Source organism: Moschus berezovskii, chromosome 20 (assembly GCF_049115385.1).
Source record: "Moschus berezovskii isolate FMDL1 chromosome 20, NW_MosBer_1.0, whole genome shotgun sequence".
Taxonomy (NCBI): Eukaryota; Metazoa; Chordata; class Mammalia; order Artiodactyla; family Moschidae; genus Moschus; species Moschus berezovskii.
The window spans coordinates 60,209,155-60,229,524 of NC_142479.1; the positions used below are offsets into that span (position 1 = coordinate 60,209,155).

The 20,370-nt window shown below is 46.5% G+C and overlaps 1 protein-coding gene across 4 annotated transcripts in view; it reads right to left on the reverse strand.

Annotated features, from left to right (window-relative positions):
• Positions 1–20,370, reverse strand: part of PECAM1 (platelet and endothelial cell adhesion molecule 1) — a 63,684-nt gene that overhangs the window by 41,807 nt on the left and 1,507 nt on the right. For all 4 annotated transcript variants that reach the window (XM_088829224.1, XM_055408217.2, XM_055408215.2 and 1 more), the window contains exons 3-5: positions 10,935–11,228; positions 6,556–6,861; positions 2,387–2,662 (exon numbers count right to left, since the gene is read on the reverse strand). In XM_088829224.1, the coding sequence (XP_088685350.1) occupies positions 2,387–2,662; positions 6,556–6,861; positions 10,935–11,228 (876 nt within the window). The remainder of the gene's footprint in view (positions 1–2,386; positions 2,663–6,555; positions 6,862–10,934; positions 11,229–20,370) is intronic.

Sequence of the window (20,370 nt, forward strand, 5' to 3'; positions counted from 1 at the left end):
GTCCCTGCTGCTCCCATGACCATACAACCATCTCTTTAACGGAGTTGATCATTGCATCACATTCTCATCATCTATTTATGTCTGTGAAATTCTTCAAAGCTGCATAGGGGCAGCTCCCTAGGTCCCCAAAGTTGCCCAGCACTAAGAAGGTGCTCAATATATATTGAACTGAGTACTGTTCTCTAATAAGATAATTATATTTTATCTAAAATATATGTGCCATCAAAATTTTGCCATTATCAATAATAAACTAAATCGCTAGCAGGAGCCAACCTGGTATAGACCAGCAGGATCCAACAGCTGCCAGTCACCTAGCTGGGTAGTTGGGAGCCTACCTATGATACTGGGTACTGTCACTGTGACTGCAAAGTCTATATTGACACGGAGGAGGCTTTCAGTAAATAAGCAAATGAATGATGAACGAATGAACACTTTCACTTGGGAACCAAAAAGTGCTGACTCTCTCTGCCTCTGGAACACTGTCACCCAATGCTCATCTGTCCATCCAACAAATATATATTGAAAGCCTACTGTGTGCCAGGTACTGTTCAGCTGTTAGAGATATAGCACTGGATAAAATAGATAATACCCTCACCACCTTAACATTCTCGTGCCTAAAGATATACAATACACAGGAGAGGCAGAGAACATTTTTTTTTGGCTCGTAAAGGCTGTTTTGAAAAGTAAAGTCAGGTAGGGACTTCCCTGGCCATCCAGTGGTTAAGACCCTGCACTTCTCGCAGCACTGTTTATAATAGCCAGGACATGGAAGCAACCTAGATGTCCATCAGCAGATGAATGGATAAGAAAACTGTGGTACATATACACAATGGAATATCACTCAGCCATTAAAAAGAACACATTTGAATCAGTTCTAATGAGGTGGATGAAACTGGAGCCTATTATACAGAGTGAAGTAAGCCAGAAAGAAAAACACCAATACAGTATACTAACGCATATATATGGAATTTAGAAAGATGGTAACGATAACCCTGTATGCGAGACAGTAAAAGAGACACAGGTGTATAGAACAGTCTTTTGGACTCTGTGGGAGAAGGTGAGGATGGGATGATCTGAGAGAATAGCATTGAAACATGTATACTATCATATGTGAAACAGATCGCCAGCCCAGGTTCGATGCATGAGACAGGGTGCTCAGGGCTGGCACTGGGATGACCCTGAGGGATGGGATGGGGAGGGTGGTGGGAGAGGGGTTCAGGATGGGGAACACATGTACACCCATGGCTGATTTATGTCAATGTATGACAAAAACCACTACAATATTGTAAAGTAATTAGCCTCCAATTAAAATAAACTAAAAAAAAAAAGACTCTGAGCTTCTGCTGCAGGGGGCATGGGTTTGATCCCTGGTCAGGGATCTCATCCACGGCAGGGCAACTAAGCCCATGCACTGCAACTAGAGAAGCCAAAATGCAGCAATGAAGACTTGGGTGTCTGTGCGTGCTCTGTTGTTTCCAACTCCTTGCGACCCCATGGACTATAGCCCACCAGGCTCCTCTGTCCATGCGATTCTCCAGGCCAAAATACTGGAGTGGGTTGCCATTTCCTTCTCTGATGAAGACTTAGTACAGCCCCCAAATTAAATAAGTAAATGAAAAGTAAAGCCAGGTAAAGAAGGAAGGCATCCAGGGGAGCTTTCTAAGTACATAGGTTTGGAAATCTAACAGGCTGGGGGGTAACTCTTGCTCTGCCACTCAGCAATCCTGTAATCATTAGGTGAGTGACCTGACTTCTCAGCTCCGGTTTCTACATCCATAAAGCCAGCATCATAATACCTACCTTATGGCATAATTATGAGCTTGAAATGAAAATGTATGTAAACCAGGCAAAGCGTATTCAACAAAGAGGAATTGTGACCATTATTTTTGAGTCTAGTAATGCTTTCTTGCTCCTGACCCTGTCTAAGGACCTCCACAGGGATGTAGAGATCTAGCACAGTACTTGGCACAAAGGGAAGAAAAATGTAACATAATAATAGAAACACCAGCTAACATTTGCTGAGTGCTTACTCTGTATGCGGCTCTGTAGGAAAGGCGATGGCATTTAGTCCTTATAACTGTCTTGCAGTGCTATCATCACTCCAATGTCAGAATTGTGGCAAGGAGACGGTCAGTCACTCACTCAAGGTCACAGATCTACTGAGTGGCCCGGCTGGGATCTGACCGCCCAACCTGCACCCACAAGCACCACAGTGGACTGCTGACTCACTCTGCACTGACTTTCTCCCCATGAGCACCACGGCCCTGCCTGAGCACACCCATTCAGACCAGAGGGAGCAGAAGAACCAGCTCTCACTGCCCAGCCCGGATTCCAGCACAGACACCTCGTGAGCCCGCCACATGCCGACGCCCTCCAGCAACCCTACCTGTGATGTTGACCATGACGCTGCTGACTTTGGATATGCGACTGGCTTCCACTTTGCATGTGTAGTTGCCGTTGTGCTCTGTCGTGGCCATCACGGAGTACACAGCCTCACTGCTGAGGCTGTTGTGTGCGACAATCTCCCTGTCCTTCTGGATGATGATTTCCGGGAATGAGTGGGCCTGGTGCGTCACCTGAACGGTGCACTTGACCTGGAGGTCATCTCCTTCTGTGATCTTTCCCTCGGGGATGATGTGGAACTTGGGATTAGAGAAGGATTCTACGAGAAGAGGACAAGCTGGTTGGACTCAGGTTCAAATCTGGGTGAGGAGAAAAGGCACTTCCCTCCCCTTTTCTGTGCTTTTACATGCCAACCAGTTTTTCCTTATTAATTAAAAAAAATTCAACCTTTCTTCTCAAAAACCTTCACCTAGGCTGCTCTGGTGCTCCCTCCCTCTCGCTCACTCTTGCATCTTCAGCCCTCTTCTTAATTTCATTTCTCTAACTTTGAGCTTCCCAAAGGTCAAACCTACATCTCATCTGAAGAACATTTTTCAAATGACTTCAGAAATAATCACAGCAGTGAGAATCAGACCCTTCTCCTGCCCACCAAGGATTTTCTAGGTAACTCTCATACCAGTTCATGGATCTCTGGCATTTCAGCTTAGATAGTCCCTTGCTTTCCAAAGTTCAGCTTCATGGAAATGAATTTTTAAATAATGCCATATGCCCCTGCAAAGTGTTTTTTAGTCTATTCTATTTCTTTTTTAAAAATGCTGGTTGTGACTAACTAAATTGATTTCATGACTCATGCAGTTTGAAAAACACTGTTTTAATAAAATATGGGTCAGATATTAGGGTTCGGACACAGTGAGGGAAGTAGAGCCAGGCCTTTGCTTCCACCAAAACACCCAGCAGAGCGTAAGGCAGTATATACACCAATTACAGCCATGTAAAATACAGATAAGGACATTAAAAAAACACCAAAAGTAAATTTAAAGTGACCTACTACTTTAATATTCGTTAGTTTTTTTTTTAACTCTAAAGTCATTTAAAGTCACAATAAAAAGCTATTATTAAAAAAAAAAAGGAGTTTGTTTTCCTGAGTAAGAGTCAAAAAAAGAGATGGCATCTTTTAGGACATTCAACAATACCCTCTGGGGTAGCTTGATAATAACTAAAGATTTTCTCCTGACACCCAAACTCAATGTGTCAGAGATCTAAATACACAAGAGGAAAAAAAATTAAACCACAGAAACAGTAAAAGAAAACAGAGGTGCATTTTTTGCTTTAATAATCTTGGAGTGTGGAGGAACTTTAGGTATGAATCACAAAACTGGACACCGTAAAAAAAAAAAGATGCATAAATTGATACCGTAAGGATAAAAGATGCAAAACTTTGATTTTAACTAAAGATTGAAAGTTTTTCATGGAAGTAAAAAATAAAGATAAGTGACAAACTGGGTAAATTTTTGCATGGCACCTGACAAAGAACTCATTCCTTTAATCTATAAAGGGTTCAAACAAATCAATCAGAAGCAGTAGGCAAATATGAGCAAAGTATATGTAAACAGGCAGGCATGAAGGGATATAAAAGCATACATTCACAAATGTAAAAAGCATACTCAACCTCACTAAAGACCAAAGAAATACAAATCACAGTAGTGACATGCCATCGTGCCTCAATTATAATAGACTGTCAAAAATAACAAAAATATTGGGAGCTCCCTGGCAGTCTAGTGGTTAAGATTCGGTGCTTTCACTACTGCGGCCCAGGTTCAATCCCTGACTGAGGACTAAGATCCTGCAAGCTGCTCACAAGGCAGTCAATAAAAGAGAAAACATCAATAATACACTGTGTTGATGAGGATGTGGGAAAATGAACACTTTTGATGGAAAAGTTTATCCTTTTGGAGGAGCGCATTGGTGATATTTTTCAATACTGAAAATGCACAAAACATTTGAATCAAGAATTTGACACAGGGACTTCCCTGGTGGTCCAGTGGTTAAGAATCTGCTTGCCAAAGCAGGGGACATGGGTTTGATCCCTGGTCCAGGAAGATTCCACATGCCACAGGGCAACTAAGCCCTTGTGCCACAATTAATGAAGCCTGTGTGCCCTAGAGCCCTCTTCACCAAGAGAAGCCACCACAATGAGAAGCCTGCACATCAGAACTAGAGTAGTCCCTACACCCTGAAACTAGAGAAACAAAGACCCAGCACAGCCAAAAATAAAGAAATAAATAATTAAATAAAAAAGACTTTGACACATAAATAATCATAAAATACTCACGAAACTATAGACGTTACAAGAATGTTCACTGCAAGACTGTCTTAAAAGCAAAAGACTGGGGAAAAAAATTCCTAAATGTCCATCAACATAAAATGAGGCAGGTGACTGTCACCTTCTGAGATGGCCCACACTCTGTCTATGGAGTGTGTTCCCTCCCTGAATAAAATCTTCTTTCACTTTCAAAAAATAAATTAATTTAAAAAACTAAAATGAAATGAGCATATCCTTACAACAGGATTCTGAGTTGTTACTAAAATGATAAAGATCTGTTATTTCTTGATATGGACAAAAGTACATCTATATTGTATTTGTTAAGAAAAAGTTATAAGGTAGAATGTTTGACAGGTTTCTCTCTCTTTTTTTTGGTAAAAACAAAGATAAACAAGTCAAAACTGTGTGTGCACGTGATGAATGAGCAGAATAAGTCTAGAAGACCATACAAGGGACTGTCTCTAAGTATTGGTACTTACTGTGAAGAATTGTCACTTTATATAGTACCACATTTTCTGAAAATTTAACCCACACCATGAACTACAATAAAGAAAATTTTGTATATACATATACACATACTCTGCAGGAAATATACACACATACAATATAGCATCATGTACACACAATGGCAAAAGTGAAGGTGCCAAAAGCAGAGGTTCATTTTTTTTTCTTAAGTGTTGTTTTATTATTTTTTCGGCCACACCACATGGCATGCGGGATCTTAGTTCCCTGACCAGGGATCGAACCTGTGTCCCCTGCATTGGACGAACAGATTCCCAACACTGAACCACCAGGGAAGTCCCCTGAGGGCCACTTAACAAGCTATAGGGCTCCAATCTTGAATATACCTGAGGCTTTCTGCGGTAAACTGTTCCTTCCCCTACCTTCTTCCTGCTTCACAAATGCTCTCCTCTCAGGTCACTGGGAGCTGCTGGGTGCCTGACCTGGAGCTCTGAACTCTCTGTCCTGGACACTCAGACCCTGGCTCCCCTCTGCTGTAGCCTTTCTTTCCTGAGAGCACTCCTCAGGTCACCTCATCTGTTTCCTATTTGTCCAACGTCTCAGTGATGGAAGGATGGGTAGAAGAGGGAAATCCCTCATCAAATGTAGGAGGCAAAAGCTGAGGACCTGCCCCACCTTCCCTCTGGATCCTCTCAGACCCCACTTCCTGATATCTCATCTTCATGGTTTAAAGTCATGGTTCCCAAGCTGCAGGTCACACAAGATATCGTTTCAGTGAGTCTCAGCCAGTGCTTTAAGAAATGGAAATAGAATAGAAAGAAAAATAGCAAAATGCATCATGTATGAAGGTTAAGAATTGTTTGGAAATATATATGCATATATAGTTAAATTGTGTCACAGTCAAAAAGTTTGAAAACTATAAAGTGATTAAGAACAGTCTTGACAGAGAAGGAGAAATATGGTATGACGTCTCCTGTATGTGGATTCTAACAAAAAACACAAGTGAACTTACTTACAAAACAGGACAGACTCACAGACTTAGAGAATGTTGCAGGAGGGTAGGGAAGGATGAGGGAAAGGGATCCTTAGGGAGCTTGGGGTGGACATGTACACACCGCTATATTTAAAATGGATAACCAACAAGGACCTACCATGTAGCACATGGAACTCTGCTCAGGGTTTTGTGGACCAGAGGGGAGTTTGGGGGAGAATGGATACATGTATACGTATGGCTGAGTCCCTTCGCTATTCCCCTGAAACTATCACAACACTGTTAATCAGCTATACTCCAATATAAAATAATAATAATAAACAAAGAACAGTCTTGAGCAGCAAAGGCCTGAGCCCCTTTCCAATTCTGGGCTCTTTCTCCCCAGACCAAATCAGCAAACCAGGAAGAATGATAGAAAGGAGAGTAGGACTCTGACCCCTCACAGTGACCAGTTCACTCCTCATGAGTCTGGAGGACTCCACGTTGGACCCGGAAAAGATCTTCGCTTGACATTGGAAAAATATGGCACGATCCTGCTCCTCAACTGTGAATTCCAGCGTCACAAAATTCTGGTTCTGAGAGGTTTTTTCTCTTTTTTTCTTGGCGGCCCTTATATTTAGTTCGAATTTTTCGATTGTGAAATGTACAGGAGCCTTTTCCTCTGGGACAGAACAGTTGACTACCACGACTCCACCTTCTATCACTTCCTTCTTGTCCAGCGTCACCCTGGGATCAGACACTCCTTTGGGAGGAGAGAAAGTTCGTCAGTATATTTACTCCAGCGGCCCAGCCACCCGTCAGCCCAGTCACTGGGGTTGACCCATCTGATGGTTCTTTTGTTCCCAGAATCTCGGTGCTACCTACCAGGTAATTATTGAGTATGTTTGTGCTGAGCACCATACCAGGTACTTTGAAAAAATATATAGACTATGTCTAAGATCTGGTTGGTGCTTTCAAAGTTTATAATTCCACTGGGAAGTCGAGTCATCTCAACCAACATAGTTAAGAACCAAAGGCAGCCAGTATTCATCAGTATTACTGTGGTGGTTCTTACAATATATTGAACGCCAACAAGCTAGGATTAACTTTCTATCTGTGACTGCATTTTGTAATTCTCATAGTAAATCTCTGGGGAGGGCAGGAAAGAGAAAATTATGTCCATTTTACAATGAAGAATGTGATGCTCAGAGAGGTTCAAGGCTCACCCTGACAGTTACAGCCTTCAAGCCCCAAAGCAGCTGAGACTCACCCCCAGGTCTGTGTGACTTTACAGCCAGAGGCAGGGGTGGGGTGGGTGGGGGTCGGGGTAGGGAGGAGAGGAGGCAAGTGTGGCCTCTCAGTTAAAAAAGCAAAGCTGAAAATAAGTAGGAATGAGTGCCTCACAGAGACAGTGACCGAGGGAGCAGTCGGGAAAGGAGGAGTCCCTCTTTGCCTGAGGAATCAGAGAAGATCCTAGAAAGGAATAGCGCCTGAGAGGATTCTTGGAGGAAGGAGGTTATTTGGACAGATGAAGTGAGATGGGGGCCAACGACAGGCATTTCAGGGCATCGGGATCTGCTTGTCCCAAGGGATATGAGTGGCTTTTCAGGAGGGCCGTCTAGAGCAGAGGAAGGGCTGGAGGGGAAAATACAGCAGGTGGTGAGCCGGGGTCGGATTAGAGGGAGCTGGGAGAGTCTGGCTGAGATGAGCTGCCCTGTCCAAGCCCCTGGGTCCAAGGGCTATGAACTCCATCTTGGAGTCAGACAGACTTGCTCGTATCCTAAACCTGCCTCTTCTTGAATGTGCCACCTGCCCCCGTCACTCAAGACTCATGAATCTTTTTCCTTGACCCACCCAGGTCAGAGATGGAGAATGGATACATATATATGTATGGCTGAATCCCTTTGCTGTTCACCTAAAACTATCACAACCTTGTTAATCAGCTATACCCCAAATAGAAAATGCTTTTGGTTTTTAAAAAAAATTAATAAAAATAATTTTTTTTAAAAAAAAGGGAGAGATGGAGAGCTGTCCTTTTGGGGAGGAGATCTGCATGTGCTCCACCTCTGCTGTCACTTCTGGTGAAGGTGCTCCCTGCCCCCACACGAGATCCCCAGGAGAAGGGATCAAGGGATGGGATCACGTTGTACTCATTGTTGGGTCTTCATCAGAATGGGAACTTGACAAATGGTTAACGAATGAATGGACTGTTTTTTGTCTGCCTCAAAGACCTCCTATCATAAAAAAGAGTTAGAGAGGCCAACTGCAGAGTCAGATAGATCCAGGTTCTAGCTCACGCTCTGTGTTTGATGTGACCAGACCACCCAACCTCCCTGAGCTCCAATATCGACACTTGTACACGGGAGGAACCAGGCTGATCTCTCAGTGCCATTGCAGGAGTAAAACGAAATGCACGTGACATGCTGAGAACTGTTTATCTTGTCTTGTGAGGGCCTGAATAGTGGTAGTTCTTATCACTGGAGGTAACAATGGTATGAATGACTGTTCTGATCACAGAAGTGAGCTCAAAGATGCAGAAATGACAGTTAGGGCAGCAGCTGTCCAGGAATAATGGGGCTGAATTCACAAACTGTGTCCATTAAATCATCCCAAGTTTCTGGCACATTTCTTTTCAACATCTAGCTCCCAAAGTCTTGGCCTGCCACTCTTTCCTCATCACTACTGTGAACATGGGGACCTGTTGGCTCCTCCTCTGTCCCCAGTGGATGCTGAAGTGCTGCTCTGCTTCCCTGTGGCTGTGGCCCCTGGTGATACAGAGGGATGTCCAGCCAGCCATGCTGCGATTCTCCATGGCACGCCCAGGATGTCCCGAGGACGAACCGGCCTGGAGGGTGACACAGTCATGTCCTCCCGTGCGAGCCTCAAAGCCTGACGGGAAGGTGGTCAGAGGTTGCATACTTCTGAGAGGAAAATGCCCCCAAACACTTGCCCACTGGTTCTTCCTGTTTCCTGTTTGCCGAAAGGATTATTTCTTGCTAAGGATGGTCTGTCAAGCACCTAGTACATGGTGGGCCATTCATTCGTCCAACACTGGATCACTTCCTCTGCTCCCCATTTAATCCTCAAAACAAACAACATTCAAGGGTATGCAGAGATACCCAGCGATCTCCATTTTAGAGACAGGAAATGAAAACCTGCCTCCAGAGGTCAGGGAAGTTGACCCAGGGGCACTCTGCTGGGAGAGCAACTTCTTTCTCAGCCTCTGCACTTTCACTCTTATGCTGCATCCCTTTTCTCTGTCCTTGGCACCATTTGGCCATCAAGATAATTCCTACATGATCTTTTGTATCCGAACCCGGTGTCCATTTTCCGGGAGGCTGTCCCTAACTTCTCTAGGCTGAATTGTTTCTTCTCACTGCTGTGCTCCCAAGGCAGTCAGATCAAATGACTGTTGAACTGCAGTGATTTGTTAAATATATGTCTTCCCTCCAGGACTGTAATTGCATCCAGAGCTAGGATTTGCCTGATGCATTTTCCCGTCTAGCACCTTTTTTTTCCCCTGACTTGCAACCTTGGGACATGCTTCTTGAGAGAGTAAACCAAAGAAAGAATGGATGGATGGAACTGTGTGACCCAAATTTCCCCCAATGATACATTTCTCTTGTTTCTCCATCTGTTTCTACTTGCTCTTTTCAACTTGGTTTATTCCACGATCATTTATTGAGTGCCTACTATTAGCCAGATTTTTTTTTGAGATATATTAAAAAAAAAAAAAGGCTAAACACCACCTCTTTCCTCAGGATCTCACAGTCTGGAGAGCAACCAGATGTGTGAGAAAGTTGCATTATTGCGTGAAATAGTAATTGCAGCTTGTCGGAAACTCATTATGTGCTGGAAATTGCACTAAACTCTTTACCAACACAGACGGTAAAGCGTCTGCTGCAATGAGGGAGACCCGGGTTCGATCCCTGGGTTGGGAAGATCCCCCGGAGAAGGAAATGGCAACCCACTCCAGTACTGTTGCCTAGAAAATTCCATGGACAGAGGAGCCTGGTGGGCTACAGTCTGTGGGGTCACAAAGAGTTGGACACGACTGAGCGACTTCACTTTCTTTCTTTACCAACACAGAATATTTTAATCCTCTCAGTAACTCCCTGAGGTAGTATTATTATCTTCATCTCACTGATGAGAATTTTAAAGTGGAGAGAAGGTAAGGGACTTGTCCAGGCCGAAACTAAGCAGAGCAACTGCAGGATCCAGTGTCAACACCCGGTGCCCTGACCTTCATACAAATACCACTGAAAGCAGAGAGGAGCAAGACCTGTAAGGACCAGGACGCTGGGGGAGATCAATTTTGTTTGCGAAAATTGTCAGAGAAGAGATCACCGAGTTGAGTGTTCAAGGGGAGAGAGTTCATGAGGAGAGGAGATGAAGAGGGAGTTCCAGGGAGAGCAGATAGCATGTGCAAAGCAAGAGAAGGGAAGAAAAAGTCGCTCACTCTCTGTGACCCCTTGGACTCTACAGCCCATGGAATTCTCCAGGCCAGAATACTGGAGTGGGTAGTCGTTCCCTTCTCCAGGGGATCTTCCCAACCCAGGGATCGAACCCAGGTCTCCCGCATTGCAGGCAGATTCTTTACCAGCTGAGCCACAAGGGAAGCCTGTGCAAAGGCAAGGAGGTAAGGAAAAGCCTGGTGTATCGGGAGCGTGTCTACTGCCTCCTTTCCCAGGTTGGGAAAACATCAAGCACACAAGTGAGAAGGGTGGCGGGTCGGCAGGGAGGCCCAGTGTGCCGTGACTCATTCAGCCGCTCTTCTAGCTACAGCACGTGTTCATGATTCACCCTCCCAAACCGCGTTCTTTTGCAGGCTCTCACCTTTCACCCACACCTCATACTCTGGCGTCGTTTTCTCCTTGTTGTTCAGGATCACGGTGCATTTGTACCTCCCTGAGTCACAGACCCGGGCGTAGGGAATCAAATAACTCTCTGTGTTTCTCATGGAGAAGACGGTGTGAAGCAGCACGTCATCCTTGTAGAACAGCACCTGGTGCTGAGGCTTGACCCGCGAGGTGGTGCTGACATCCACGATGCACTGCAGTGTCAGGTTCTCCCCGTTTTGCACCTTGCTTTGCGGCAGGATCTGCATGTGGATGCTGTTGATGGTGAAGGCTAAGGGCCGAGGGGAAGGAGAGCAGAACCACCCATCTGTTATCTCAGGAACAACATCACCATCATCATCAGATGGGTATTATCACCTCCTGCACAATAGAGTGTCCAGGGGTCCCAAGCGGGTGATGACTATACGTGGTGGGTTAAGCACAGGGCAGTTGGTACTAAGTGGCTCATATTCTCACCATGACAAGGTGGCAGGCTTCAGAGTATGACAACTAAAACATGTCCACGAGATGTATGCAGCCAGTGAGCCGCCACATCGTGGCCCTGGAGAGAGCCTAGGATTTGGGCAGAGGAACATTTAAGCCTTGGGTCATCACTTACTGTGTGACCTTGGGTGATTAACCTCTCTGAATTCAACTTCCTCATCTCTAAAATGAGGTTACAATACGTACATAGTAGGTTGTTGTAAGACAGAAGAGTAGAAAGGCACCCAGGGCAGTGCCTGGCACACAGTAATTGAGGGATAAGTGATGGCTACCACTATTCTGAAATCACATGGTGACGCGCAGGAAATGCTCTGCCACCCTCCCCACCTTCCTCTCCAACCCCCCCATCCCCCTACCCTAACCTGACCAAATTAGCAGTCTCAGCTGATGTGTTCTAGCTGATGAAGTCAGAAGCCTCACCCGATGAGTGAGAACTTGAAACCACATTTTCTCGTGGATCTTGCTTCCCTTTTTCATTGTGCGAAGAAGTACATGCCCCCAGTTTCACCTCTAGCAACCTTTGGGATGCATTTTTCTGTGCTGAAAGAGTCATAGTTTTATTTGACTGCCTTAATTTTCTTCTCACTCTGATTTCCTTATTTTATCCTATTGAACTAGTAATATACATAATTTTTATAAGTGGTCCCAAATCATTTTACAGACAGCAAAAGTATAGCCAGGTGGCTAGCCAGAGATACTGGCAAAAAAACAAAAAAAATGTCTTTCTTTCTCTTTCTTTCATAACATCAAATCTTTTCTGAACAACTTAAATTCAGGTTTTAACTGAATAGAACAGTCCATCCTTGTGCCTTTATTTCTGAGCATCTTAACAAATAATGGCATCTGATTAGTCATGAGATGAAACAAGGTGATTGTTTAGATGTATTTCTTACAGCATTGATCTTCAGAACTCCCTTTTTTGTCTTTCAGGTCCTGGCCTGAGGAGCCTATTGAGTGAGCTCTCAGAACAGAAGTTTCTTTTAACCATGTTATTTTCCCATTAATTAATACATCCCCTTCCCAGGTAAGGACAGACAAGTCTCCCTACTCCTTCAGTACCTTCTCCTTCATTTTAAGTGATGCTGTTTAGCACAATTATTCTATCAGGAGATAGCAGAGAGCAGGGGATGATTGCAGAGTCAGACTTCCTGGACCAAATCCCATCTCTGCACACAACCTGTGTGGCTTTAGGTAAGTTACTGAGCTTCTCTGAGCCTCAGTTTGCTTATCCATACAATGGACATTGTTGTTTAGTGGCTAAGTCATGTCCGACTCTTTTGCAATCTCATGGACTGTAATCCAACAGGCTCTTCTGTCCATAGGATTTCCCAGACAAGAATGCTGGAGTGGGTTGCCGTTTCCTTCTCCAGGGGATCTTCCTGACCCAGGGATCGAACCTGAGTCTCCTACTTGGCAGGCGTATTCTTTACCACTGAGCCACCAAGGAAGTCACAATGGACATAATAATAGTAAGTGTAAGTGAGAACATGAGTTTAAGTCCTTGGAGCACAGTTTCTGGCACAAAGTGCTTTTGAAATGTTAACTAGATTCTGTCAGTCACAGGTATAAAACCAGCTGTTGAGTCTTGTGCTCTCTAAAGCTCTTTCTTGAAGCCATATTTCTAGCAAATTTTTTCAGGGGAAAAACAAAACAGGGCTTCCCTCGTGGCTCAGTGGTAAAGAGTCCCCCTAACAAAGCAGGAAACATAGGTTCGATACCGGATCTGAATCCGGGAAGTTTCCACATGTGATGAAGCAACTAAACCCATGGGCCACAACTACTGAGCCTGAGCTTTAGAGCCCCGGGAGCTGCAACTACCAAGCCTGTGTGCCCTAGAGCCTGTGCGTTTCAATGAGAGAAGCTACTGCAACTAAAGAATAGCCCCCACTCACCACAACTAGAGAAAACTCCTCACAGCAATGAAGACCTGGCACAGCCAAATAAATGATGAAAAAAAAAAAAAAAACCCAAGATATTTTCAAATTTCTAAGGTGAATTACAACAACTTCTCCAGATTCCTGCTGTTAGTTACCCCTCTGGTTTGGGCTACTTTACTGTCTTCATCTGAATGAAATGCACACCCATGCCTGATACACTGGGACACAGAACTGGGACCAGGAAGAAAGCAGAGTCGGACACACCTGGTCCAAACCCCTGGTCCCACAGCCATTAGTTGGGTGTCACTGGGAGTTATCTAACCCTTCCAGGATACCACCTCTCCTCCTATAAAGAAGGAACACTAATACTTGCCTTCCCTGGTATTTTAATCTCAAACAATGAATGACCAAACCAAGGTGGCTGAGCGCACTGAAGGGGCAGGTCTGCTTTGCCCAGTGCCTGGCCCTGATTGACATCTCCTTCCCACTTCCTTAGCATCACTCATTCAGCAGATACTGGAGGGGCCGTCTCCATGCCAGTCACTGCACCTGATGCTGGGGGCTCAGAGAAGGGTGGGACTGGCACAGTTTCTGCCCACCTGGGGCTCACGGTCTACACTTCACCACTCTTTCCTACTCCAGGTCTTCCAGCCTCAGCCCCAGCCCTGCCAGAGTCTCCTATTGACCAGCCCTACGGCTCTCTACCACTGTCTTACCATTTTACAGCAAACTTGGCTAAAGCATCGGGTAGTTGGTTTTTCGAGAGGAGGATGTGTACTAACATAAGGCGCTTCCGCCACCTTGTTTTTCTAAGCAAACCTAACACACATCTGCTTAATAAATTAACTCAGCTGGTTCGCTGGTAGGGATCTCACGCTTCCACAGCCAGCCAGCAGGAGCAGACAAGGAAGAAGATGGGAAGACAGGACAGAAGAAGGGGAAGCATTTATAAAATGTATCAAGATATGAATCCCAGCTCATTGACTTGATGCAACAGACCAGCAGCCTCGGTTTTATCACCAAGATCACCACCTCCACCAACACCCTTCCGGTTTCCAGTCTTCAAGAGGGCCCCCCAATGAGCCCTGCCTTCTACTGTCGCACCCTCAAGTGGTCTCCTCCCACATCAGACCAGGGTTGGTCTCAGGAACAATATTGCAGAAATGCTAGTAGGTCACTTTTGAGATTAGTTTGTAATTGCATTTTTTCTCTTGGGGTACCCCTTCCTCTTCTGGGATCACTCACGCTGTGCAAAGCCAGCTGCCACATCATGAGCCTCCCTCTGCAGAGACCCACATGGTGAGGAATAGCCTCATGAGTGGGCTTAAAGGCAGAATCCACCGCATCAGACAAGCCCTCAGGTAAACCATAACACTGACCAATATTTTACCTGCAACTTCCAGACAAACCCTGAGTCAGCACCACCCAACTAAGCCATTCCCAGACTCCTGCCCCTCAGAAATTGCGTGAGATGATAAATTATCTTAAACCACTGAGTTTGGGGATAATTTGTTAAGGAGTAATAGATAACAAATACACCACACAACCTTCAAAAATCTCTACCTGATTCTTAAGACACGTGTGTGCTCAGTCTCTCAGTCGTGTCCAAATCTTCGCAACACTTGGGATGGTAGCCCACCAGTCTCCCCTGTCCGTGGGATTTCCTAGGCAAGAATACTGGAGTGGGTTGCCATTTCCCTCTCCAGGGGATCTTCCTAACCCAGGGATTGAACCTGAATCTCCTGCATCTTCTGCATTGGCAGGCGGATTCTTTATAGCTGAGCCACTGGGGATGCGATCATTAAGATAATATGGAAAATAATATCCTCTTTGTGAATAAACTTTCCAGGAGCAGCCAAACTGGATTACTGTGTGCAGGGCTCACTATTTACACAACAGAGTGATTGCTACAATCCAGGCCTCCCCGAGGTTCACAGAGAGGTTAGGGGACCCATGAACCACCTCCAATTATATGCAAGTGTGTGTTTTTCTGGAGAGAGGACACCAAAGGTTCAGAACTGTAATGAAAGGACATGGTTGAGAAGTGAAGTGTTAGTTGCTCAGTCGTGTCCAACTCTTTGCAACCCCACGGACTGTAGCCCTCCAGGCTTCTCTGTCCACAGGATTTCCCAGGCAAAAATACTTGAGTGTGTTGCCACTTCCTTCTCCAGGGAATCTTCCCAACCCCAGGATTGAACCAGGGTTTCCAGCATTGTAGACAGATTCTTTACCATCTGAGCCACCAGGGAAGCTCAAAGAGGACAGATTTTTTTAACCTGGAGAGATGAAGGCAGATGGAGAAGATCCAAAGCAAGAGAATCACCACAGCTCAGATGAGACACCAGGGGACCACAGCGCCAAGGCCCCACACCCTAAAACAAAGGGCCCTACTTCCCGCCACCTCAGGCCAGTGGTCAGCGGATACTGATGCTCTGGCAAAGATGAGGCATCGTGACTCAGTCAGCTCCTCAGCCCTCCACCTGGAAATGACTCAGAAAGAAGTGGGTGGCTGGGGGTGGGTGGTAGAGAAGGAGGAACCGTCCACCACTATCAGGAAAATACAGGGAGCCATGAAGCACGGAGGCCCTGGTGACCCGTGATGCTCAGCATGGAGTGTGCTGACCCAGCTCCCCTGAATCTCAGGCACCTCCAAGTTCAATTTGAGTCTCTTTCAGGAAAACATTTCCTGAGCGCCTAGTGTCAGGTGCTGGGATCACAAGGTGAATGAGGAAGCAGGCCTGTTGTTCTAGACTGTGCAGGCTGGTGGGGACCCAGACAGCTGGAATAAGTGGTATAAGGCCAGGAGGAAGGGGTGGCCAGGAGGAAGGGGTGCCCAGGAGAGGCCAAGGCAAGTCTGAAGGAAGTGACCCCAGAACTGAGCCTTGGACCAGGACAGAAGGGATGGGTAGGGGACTCGGGGCAGGAGAACAGCATGTGCCAGAGCTCAGGGGCAGGAGAAATCAATGCATTCCAGGCACAGGTGGTTATAGGAACCGGAGTGTGTGGGCAGGTAGGAGGCGCCAGAACAGAGGGCCTTGTCCACCATGCTGACCCACTGGGCCCTGTCCTCCGGGTCTTGGGAGGGGTGGGGGTTAACAGGATGACAGGAGCTTTAGAAAGATCACTGTGGGCTGCAAGGGGAGGCTGTAACTACGTGCATGAAGGTTCAGGTGAAAGCTGACGTGGCCTGAGCTCGGGCAGACACAGTGGGTTGAGGGGCAGGGATGGGCTCGAAAATTGTTTACTGGATGCAGAAGGACTTCGCTTTTTTGAGGGTGAAGAAAATGTTCTGGAGCTAGACAGTGGTGATGTTTGTACAACATTATGAACGTACTGCAAGGGCATGGGTTCCATCCCTGGTGAGGGAACTAAGATCCTACATGCCATGCAGTGCAGCCAAAAAAGTATAAAATAATATTTGTTTTATGTATTTGACCTGTTTGATTGGCCATGGGGATTGAGGTAAAGGGTGGAAGATAAGGTTCCTGGATTAGGTACCTGGCAGGCGGGGGTGGAAGGGGGTGGGGATAGAGGTGCAGCGGACTCAAGGAGACAAGGCCAGACAAAGATAAGGGCGGGACAAAGTCCTGGTGCTGCAGCTGGTTTGAGGGACCCTAAATGTTAGCTTAGATATGCAGATGACACCACCCTATGGCAGAAAGTGAAGAGGAACTCAAAAGCCTCTTGATGAAAGTGAAAGAGGAGAGTGAAAAGGTAGGCTAGAAGCTCAACATCCAGAAAACGAAGATCATGGCATCTGGACCCATAACTTCTTGGGAAATAGATGGGGAAACAGTGGAAACAGTGTCAGACTTTATTTTTTTGGGCTCCAAAATCACTGCGGATGCTGATTGCAGCCATGAAATTAAAAGACGCTTACTCCTTGGAAGAAAAGTTATAGCCAGCCTAGATAGCATATTAAAAAGCAGAGACATTACTTTGCCAACCAAGGTCCGTCTAGTCAAGGCTATGGTTTTTCCCGTGGTCATGTATAGATGTGAGAATTGGACTGTGAAGAAAGCTGATCGCCGAAGAATTGATGCTTTTGAACTGTGGTGTTGGAGAAGACTCTTGAGAGTCCCTTGGACTGCAAGGAGATCCAACCAGTCCATTCTAGAGGAGATCAATCCTGGGTGTTCATTGGAAGGACTGATGCTAAAGCTGAAACTGCAATACTTTGGCCACCTCATGCGACGAGTTGACTCACTGGAAAAGACTCTGATGCTGGGAGCGATTGGGGGTAGGAGGAAACGGGGACGACAGAGAATGAGGTGGCTGGATGGCATCACCGACTCGATGGACATGAGTTTGAGTAAACTCCGGGAGTTGGTGATGGACAGGGAGGCCTGGCGTGCTGTGGTTCATGGGGTCGCAAAGAGTCAGACACGACTGAGCGACTGAACTGAACTGAACTGAAATGTTAGCTACGGCCCCGGAGGAAGCCTGACCATGAGTGGAGCAGCCAGAGCTGGAGTGGAACTGGAGGGTGGGCATGTGGAGGTGTGTGTTGTGGGAGGGAGGAGGAGATGAGCTTCAGCGAGGATCAGACTCTGGGAAAGTCCAAGTCTCCCTGGGGAAAAAGTCCGAGACTCCCCATCAGAAAGGTGGGAGAACACCAGGGAAGAGGGTTTACAAGGCCAAAGAAAGAGGCTTTGTGCAAACACTGGGGTCCTGAAGGCTAAGGTCTAGACATGTTCATGGCATTTGGCATCTCCTCTTACTGAGGATTCGGGAGGTGTAGGGGCCAAAGCCAGACCTGCCTGGTAGGGTCAACTGAGAGGTGAGGAAGCAGAGAAGTGATTAGAAACCAGGCTTCAGAGGATTTCCCTGATGGTCCAGTGGTTAACACTCCATGCTTCCACTGCAGAGGGCATGGGTTCAATGCCTGGTCAGGGAACTAAGATTCCAAATACCAAGCCGCCCAAAAATAAAGAAATAATAATTAAATTAAAGAAAAAAGGCTTCAGAGAAGTTTGACTGAGGAAAGGAGTGGATGATAGGGGGATGGAAGATAAATGGGGGGTTTGTGATTTTTCTTTTTCCTAAAATAAAGTGTTACTGATCACATTTGTAGACTGAAAGAGCCACAAAGGCAGGGGTAGCTACTAAAAGTGGGGTAGGGGGATCAGTTGGTGATAGCGTGAGATTCTCGGGGAGGGGGTGATGCCAGGGATGGGCTCAGAGCCCAGGTGGACCAGCTGGCCCTACCCAGCTGCGGGGTAGACATGGCCTCTGAAGCCAGGAGGGAAGCTGGGAGGACGGGTGGGGAGGCAGATAAGCCTGAAGCCGGGGCAGGGCGGGAAGTGGAGGGAGTTCCCTCCAGACAGCCTTGTGTTCTAGGTGAAGAGGGAGCTGAGGTCATCTCCTGAGACTGGCCGGCTGGGGTTGGGTGGGGGCCTGAGGTAAAAAGAGAGGAAGGGCCAGAGCTGACCAAGCACCTCAGTCATGCAGCAGGCTGGCAGGTCACGCACACGGTCCTGGGTGATCTAAGGAGTGGTAGACCTGAGTTCCAGACCCCTCACCTGTCTCTGCCATCACCCGTGCACAGGTACCTTATGTAAAATAGGATGGAAGCCTGAGGAGCAGTCGGAGAGCCTGAGGTCTTCCCCAAAGTTACAAAGACCTTTCTCTGGGAAACCTGGGCAAGGAGTGATTGACTTCCCCCTGAGGTGGGGACTGTGGGAGTTCTATACCAAGGTCACAGGATAAAAATCTCTGCAGTTGACCAAGCCCCTCTGCAGCTGTTGTCATGAGCCTCTGAATCTAAGCTGGCCAGTTCCCTAACCCGATATTAGGTAAAATACCCACCCTATCTGATGCGAAGAGCTGACCCATTTGAAAAGACCCTGATGCTGGGAAAGATTGAAGGCAGGAGGAGAAGGGGACAACAGAGGATGAGATGGTTGGATGCCATCACTGACTCAATGGACATGAGTTTGGGTAAACTCCAGGATGGACAGGGAGGCCTGGCGTAATGCAGTCCATGGGGTCACAAAGAGTCGGACACAACTAAGCAACTAACATACACAAACGGCATCCTAACCAATCGCCTAATGCCACCATTCCAGTAGGAACTGTCTGTCCTGGGGCTATAAAAACGGGCTACTAGCCTGAGAAATGGTTGTCGAAATGTCTCTCCCTTGAGACAGCCTGTTGTTCTAACAGCGTCTCCCACTCTAAGAAACTTTCTTCTCATCTCATTCTGTCTCATGTCTGGGAATTCTTTTCCAAAATGCACACGGACCATGACATTTTGGTATGGGGCTTGGTCATTCCAGAGATTTTTATTCTGCGACCTGGGTACCAGGCTCCACACCTGTGACCTTAGTGTAGGGCTCCACAGGGACGAAGAACGGAGAGCTGAAGAAGTCCAGAGGCAGGGTGTGGTCTGGACCAAAGCAGAGACACAAGGCTTCAGTGGACAGAGAGGGGAGGAGCTATGAGGGTGACGGTGAACTAGGATCACTGTTGTTATTGAGTCGTTGAGACCCCAAGAACTGTAGTCCACCAGGCTCCTCTGTCCATGGGATTTTCCAGGCAAGAATACTCAAGTGGGTTGCCATTTCCTTCTCCAGGGGGTCTTCCTGACCCAGGGGTAGAACCTGAATCTCCTGCATTGCAGGCGGATTCTTTACCGATGAGCCACTGGGGAAGCCCTGAGCTACAACCATGATAAACCGTTATTTTACTAACCACTACATGTTGGGCAGGTGAGTCACCTCTTTAAGCGCATCTCATACTGACTCATCACATTCATTTTACACACTGAGAAAAAGGCTCAAAGAGGGACTTCCCTGGTGGTCCAGTGGTTGAGAGTCTACCTATCAATGCAGGGGACGTGGGTTTGATCCCTGGTCTGGGAGGATTGTGGCAACTTAGCCCATGACCACAACTACTGAAGCCTGCTCACTCTAGAACCAAGACCGTGCTCTTGCAACAAAGAAGCCACCACAATGAGAAGTCTGGGCAGGGTAGCTGGAGAGCAACCCCTGCTCACTGCAACTAGACAAAACCCCCAAACAGCAACAAGACAGCACAGCCAAAAAGAAACAA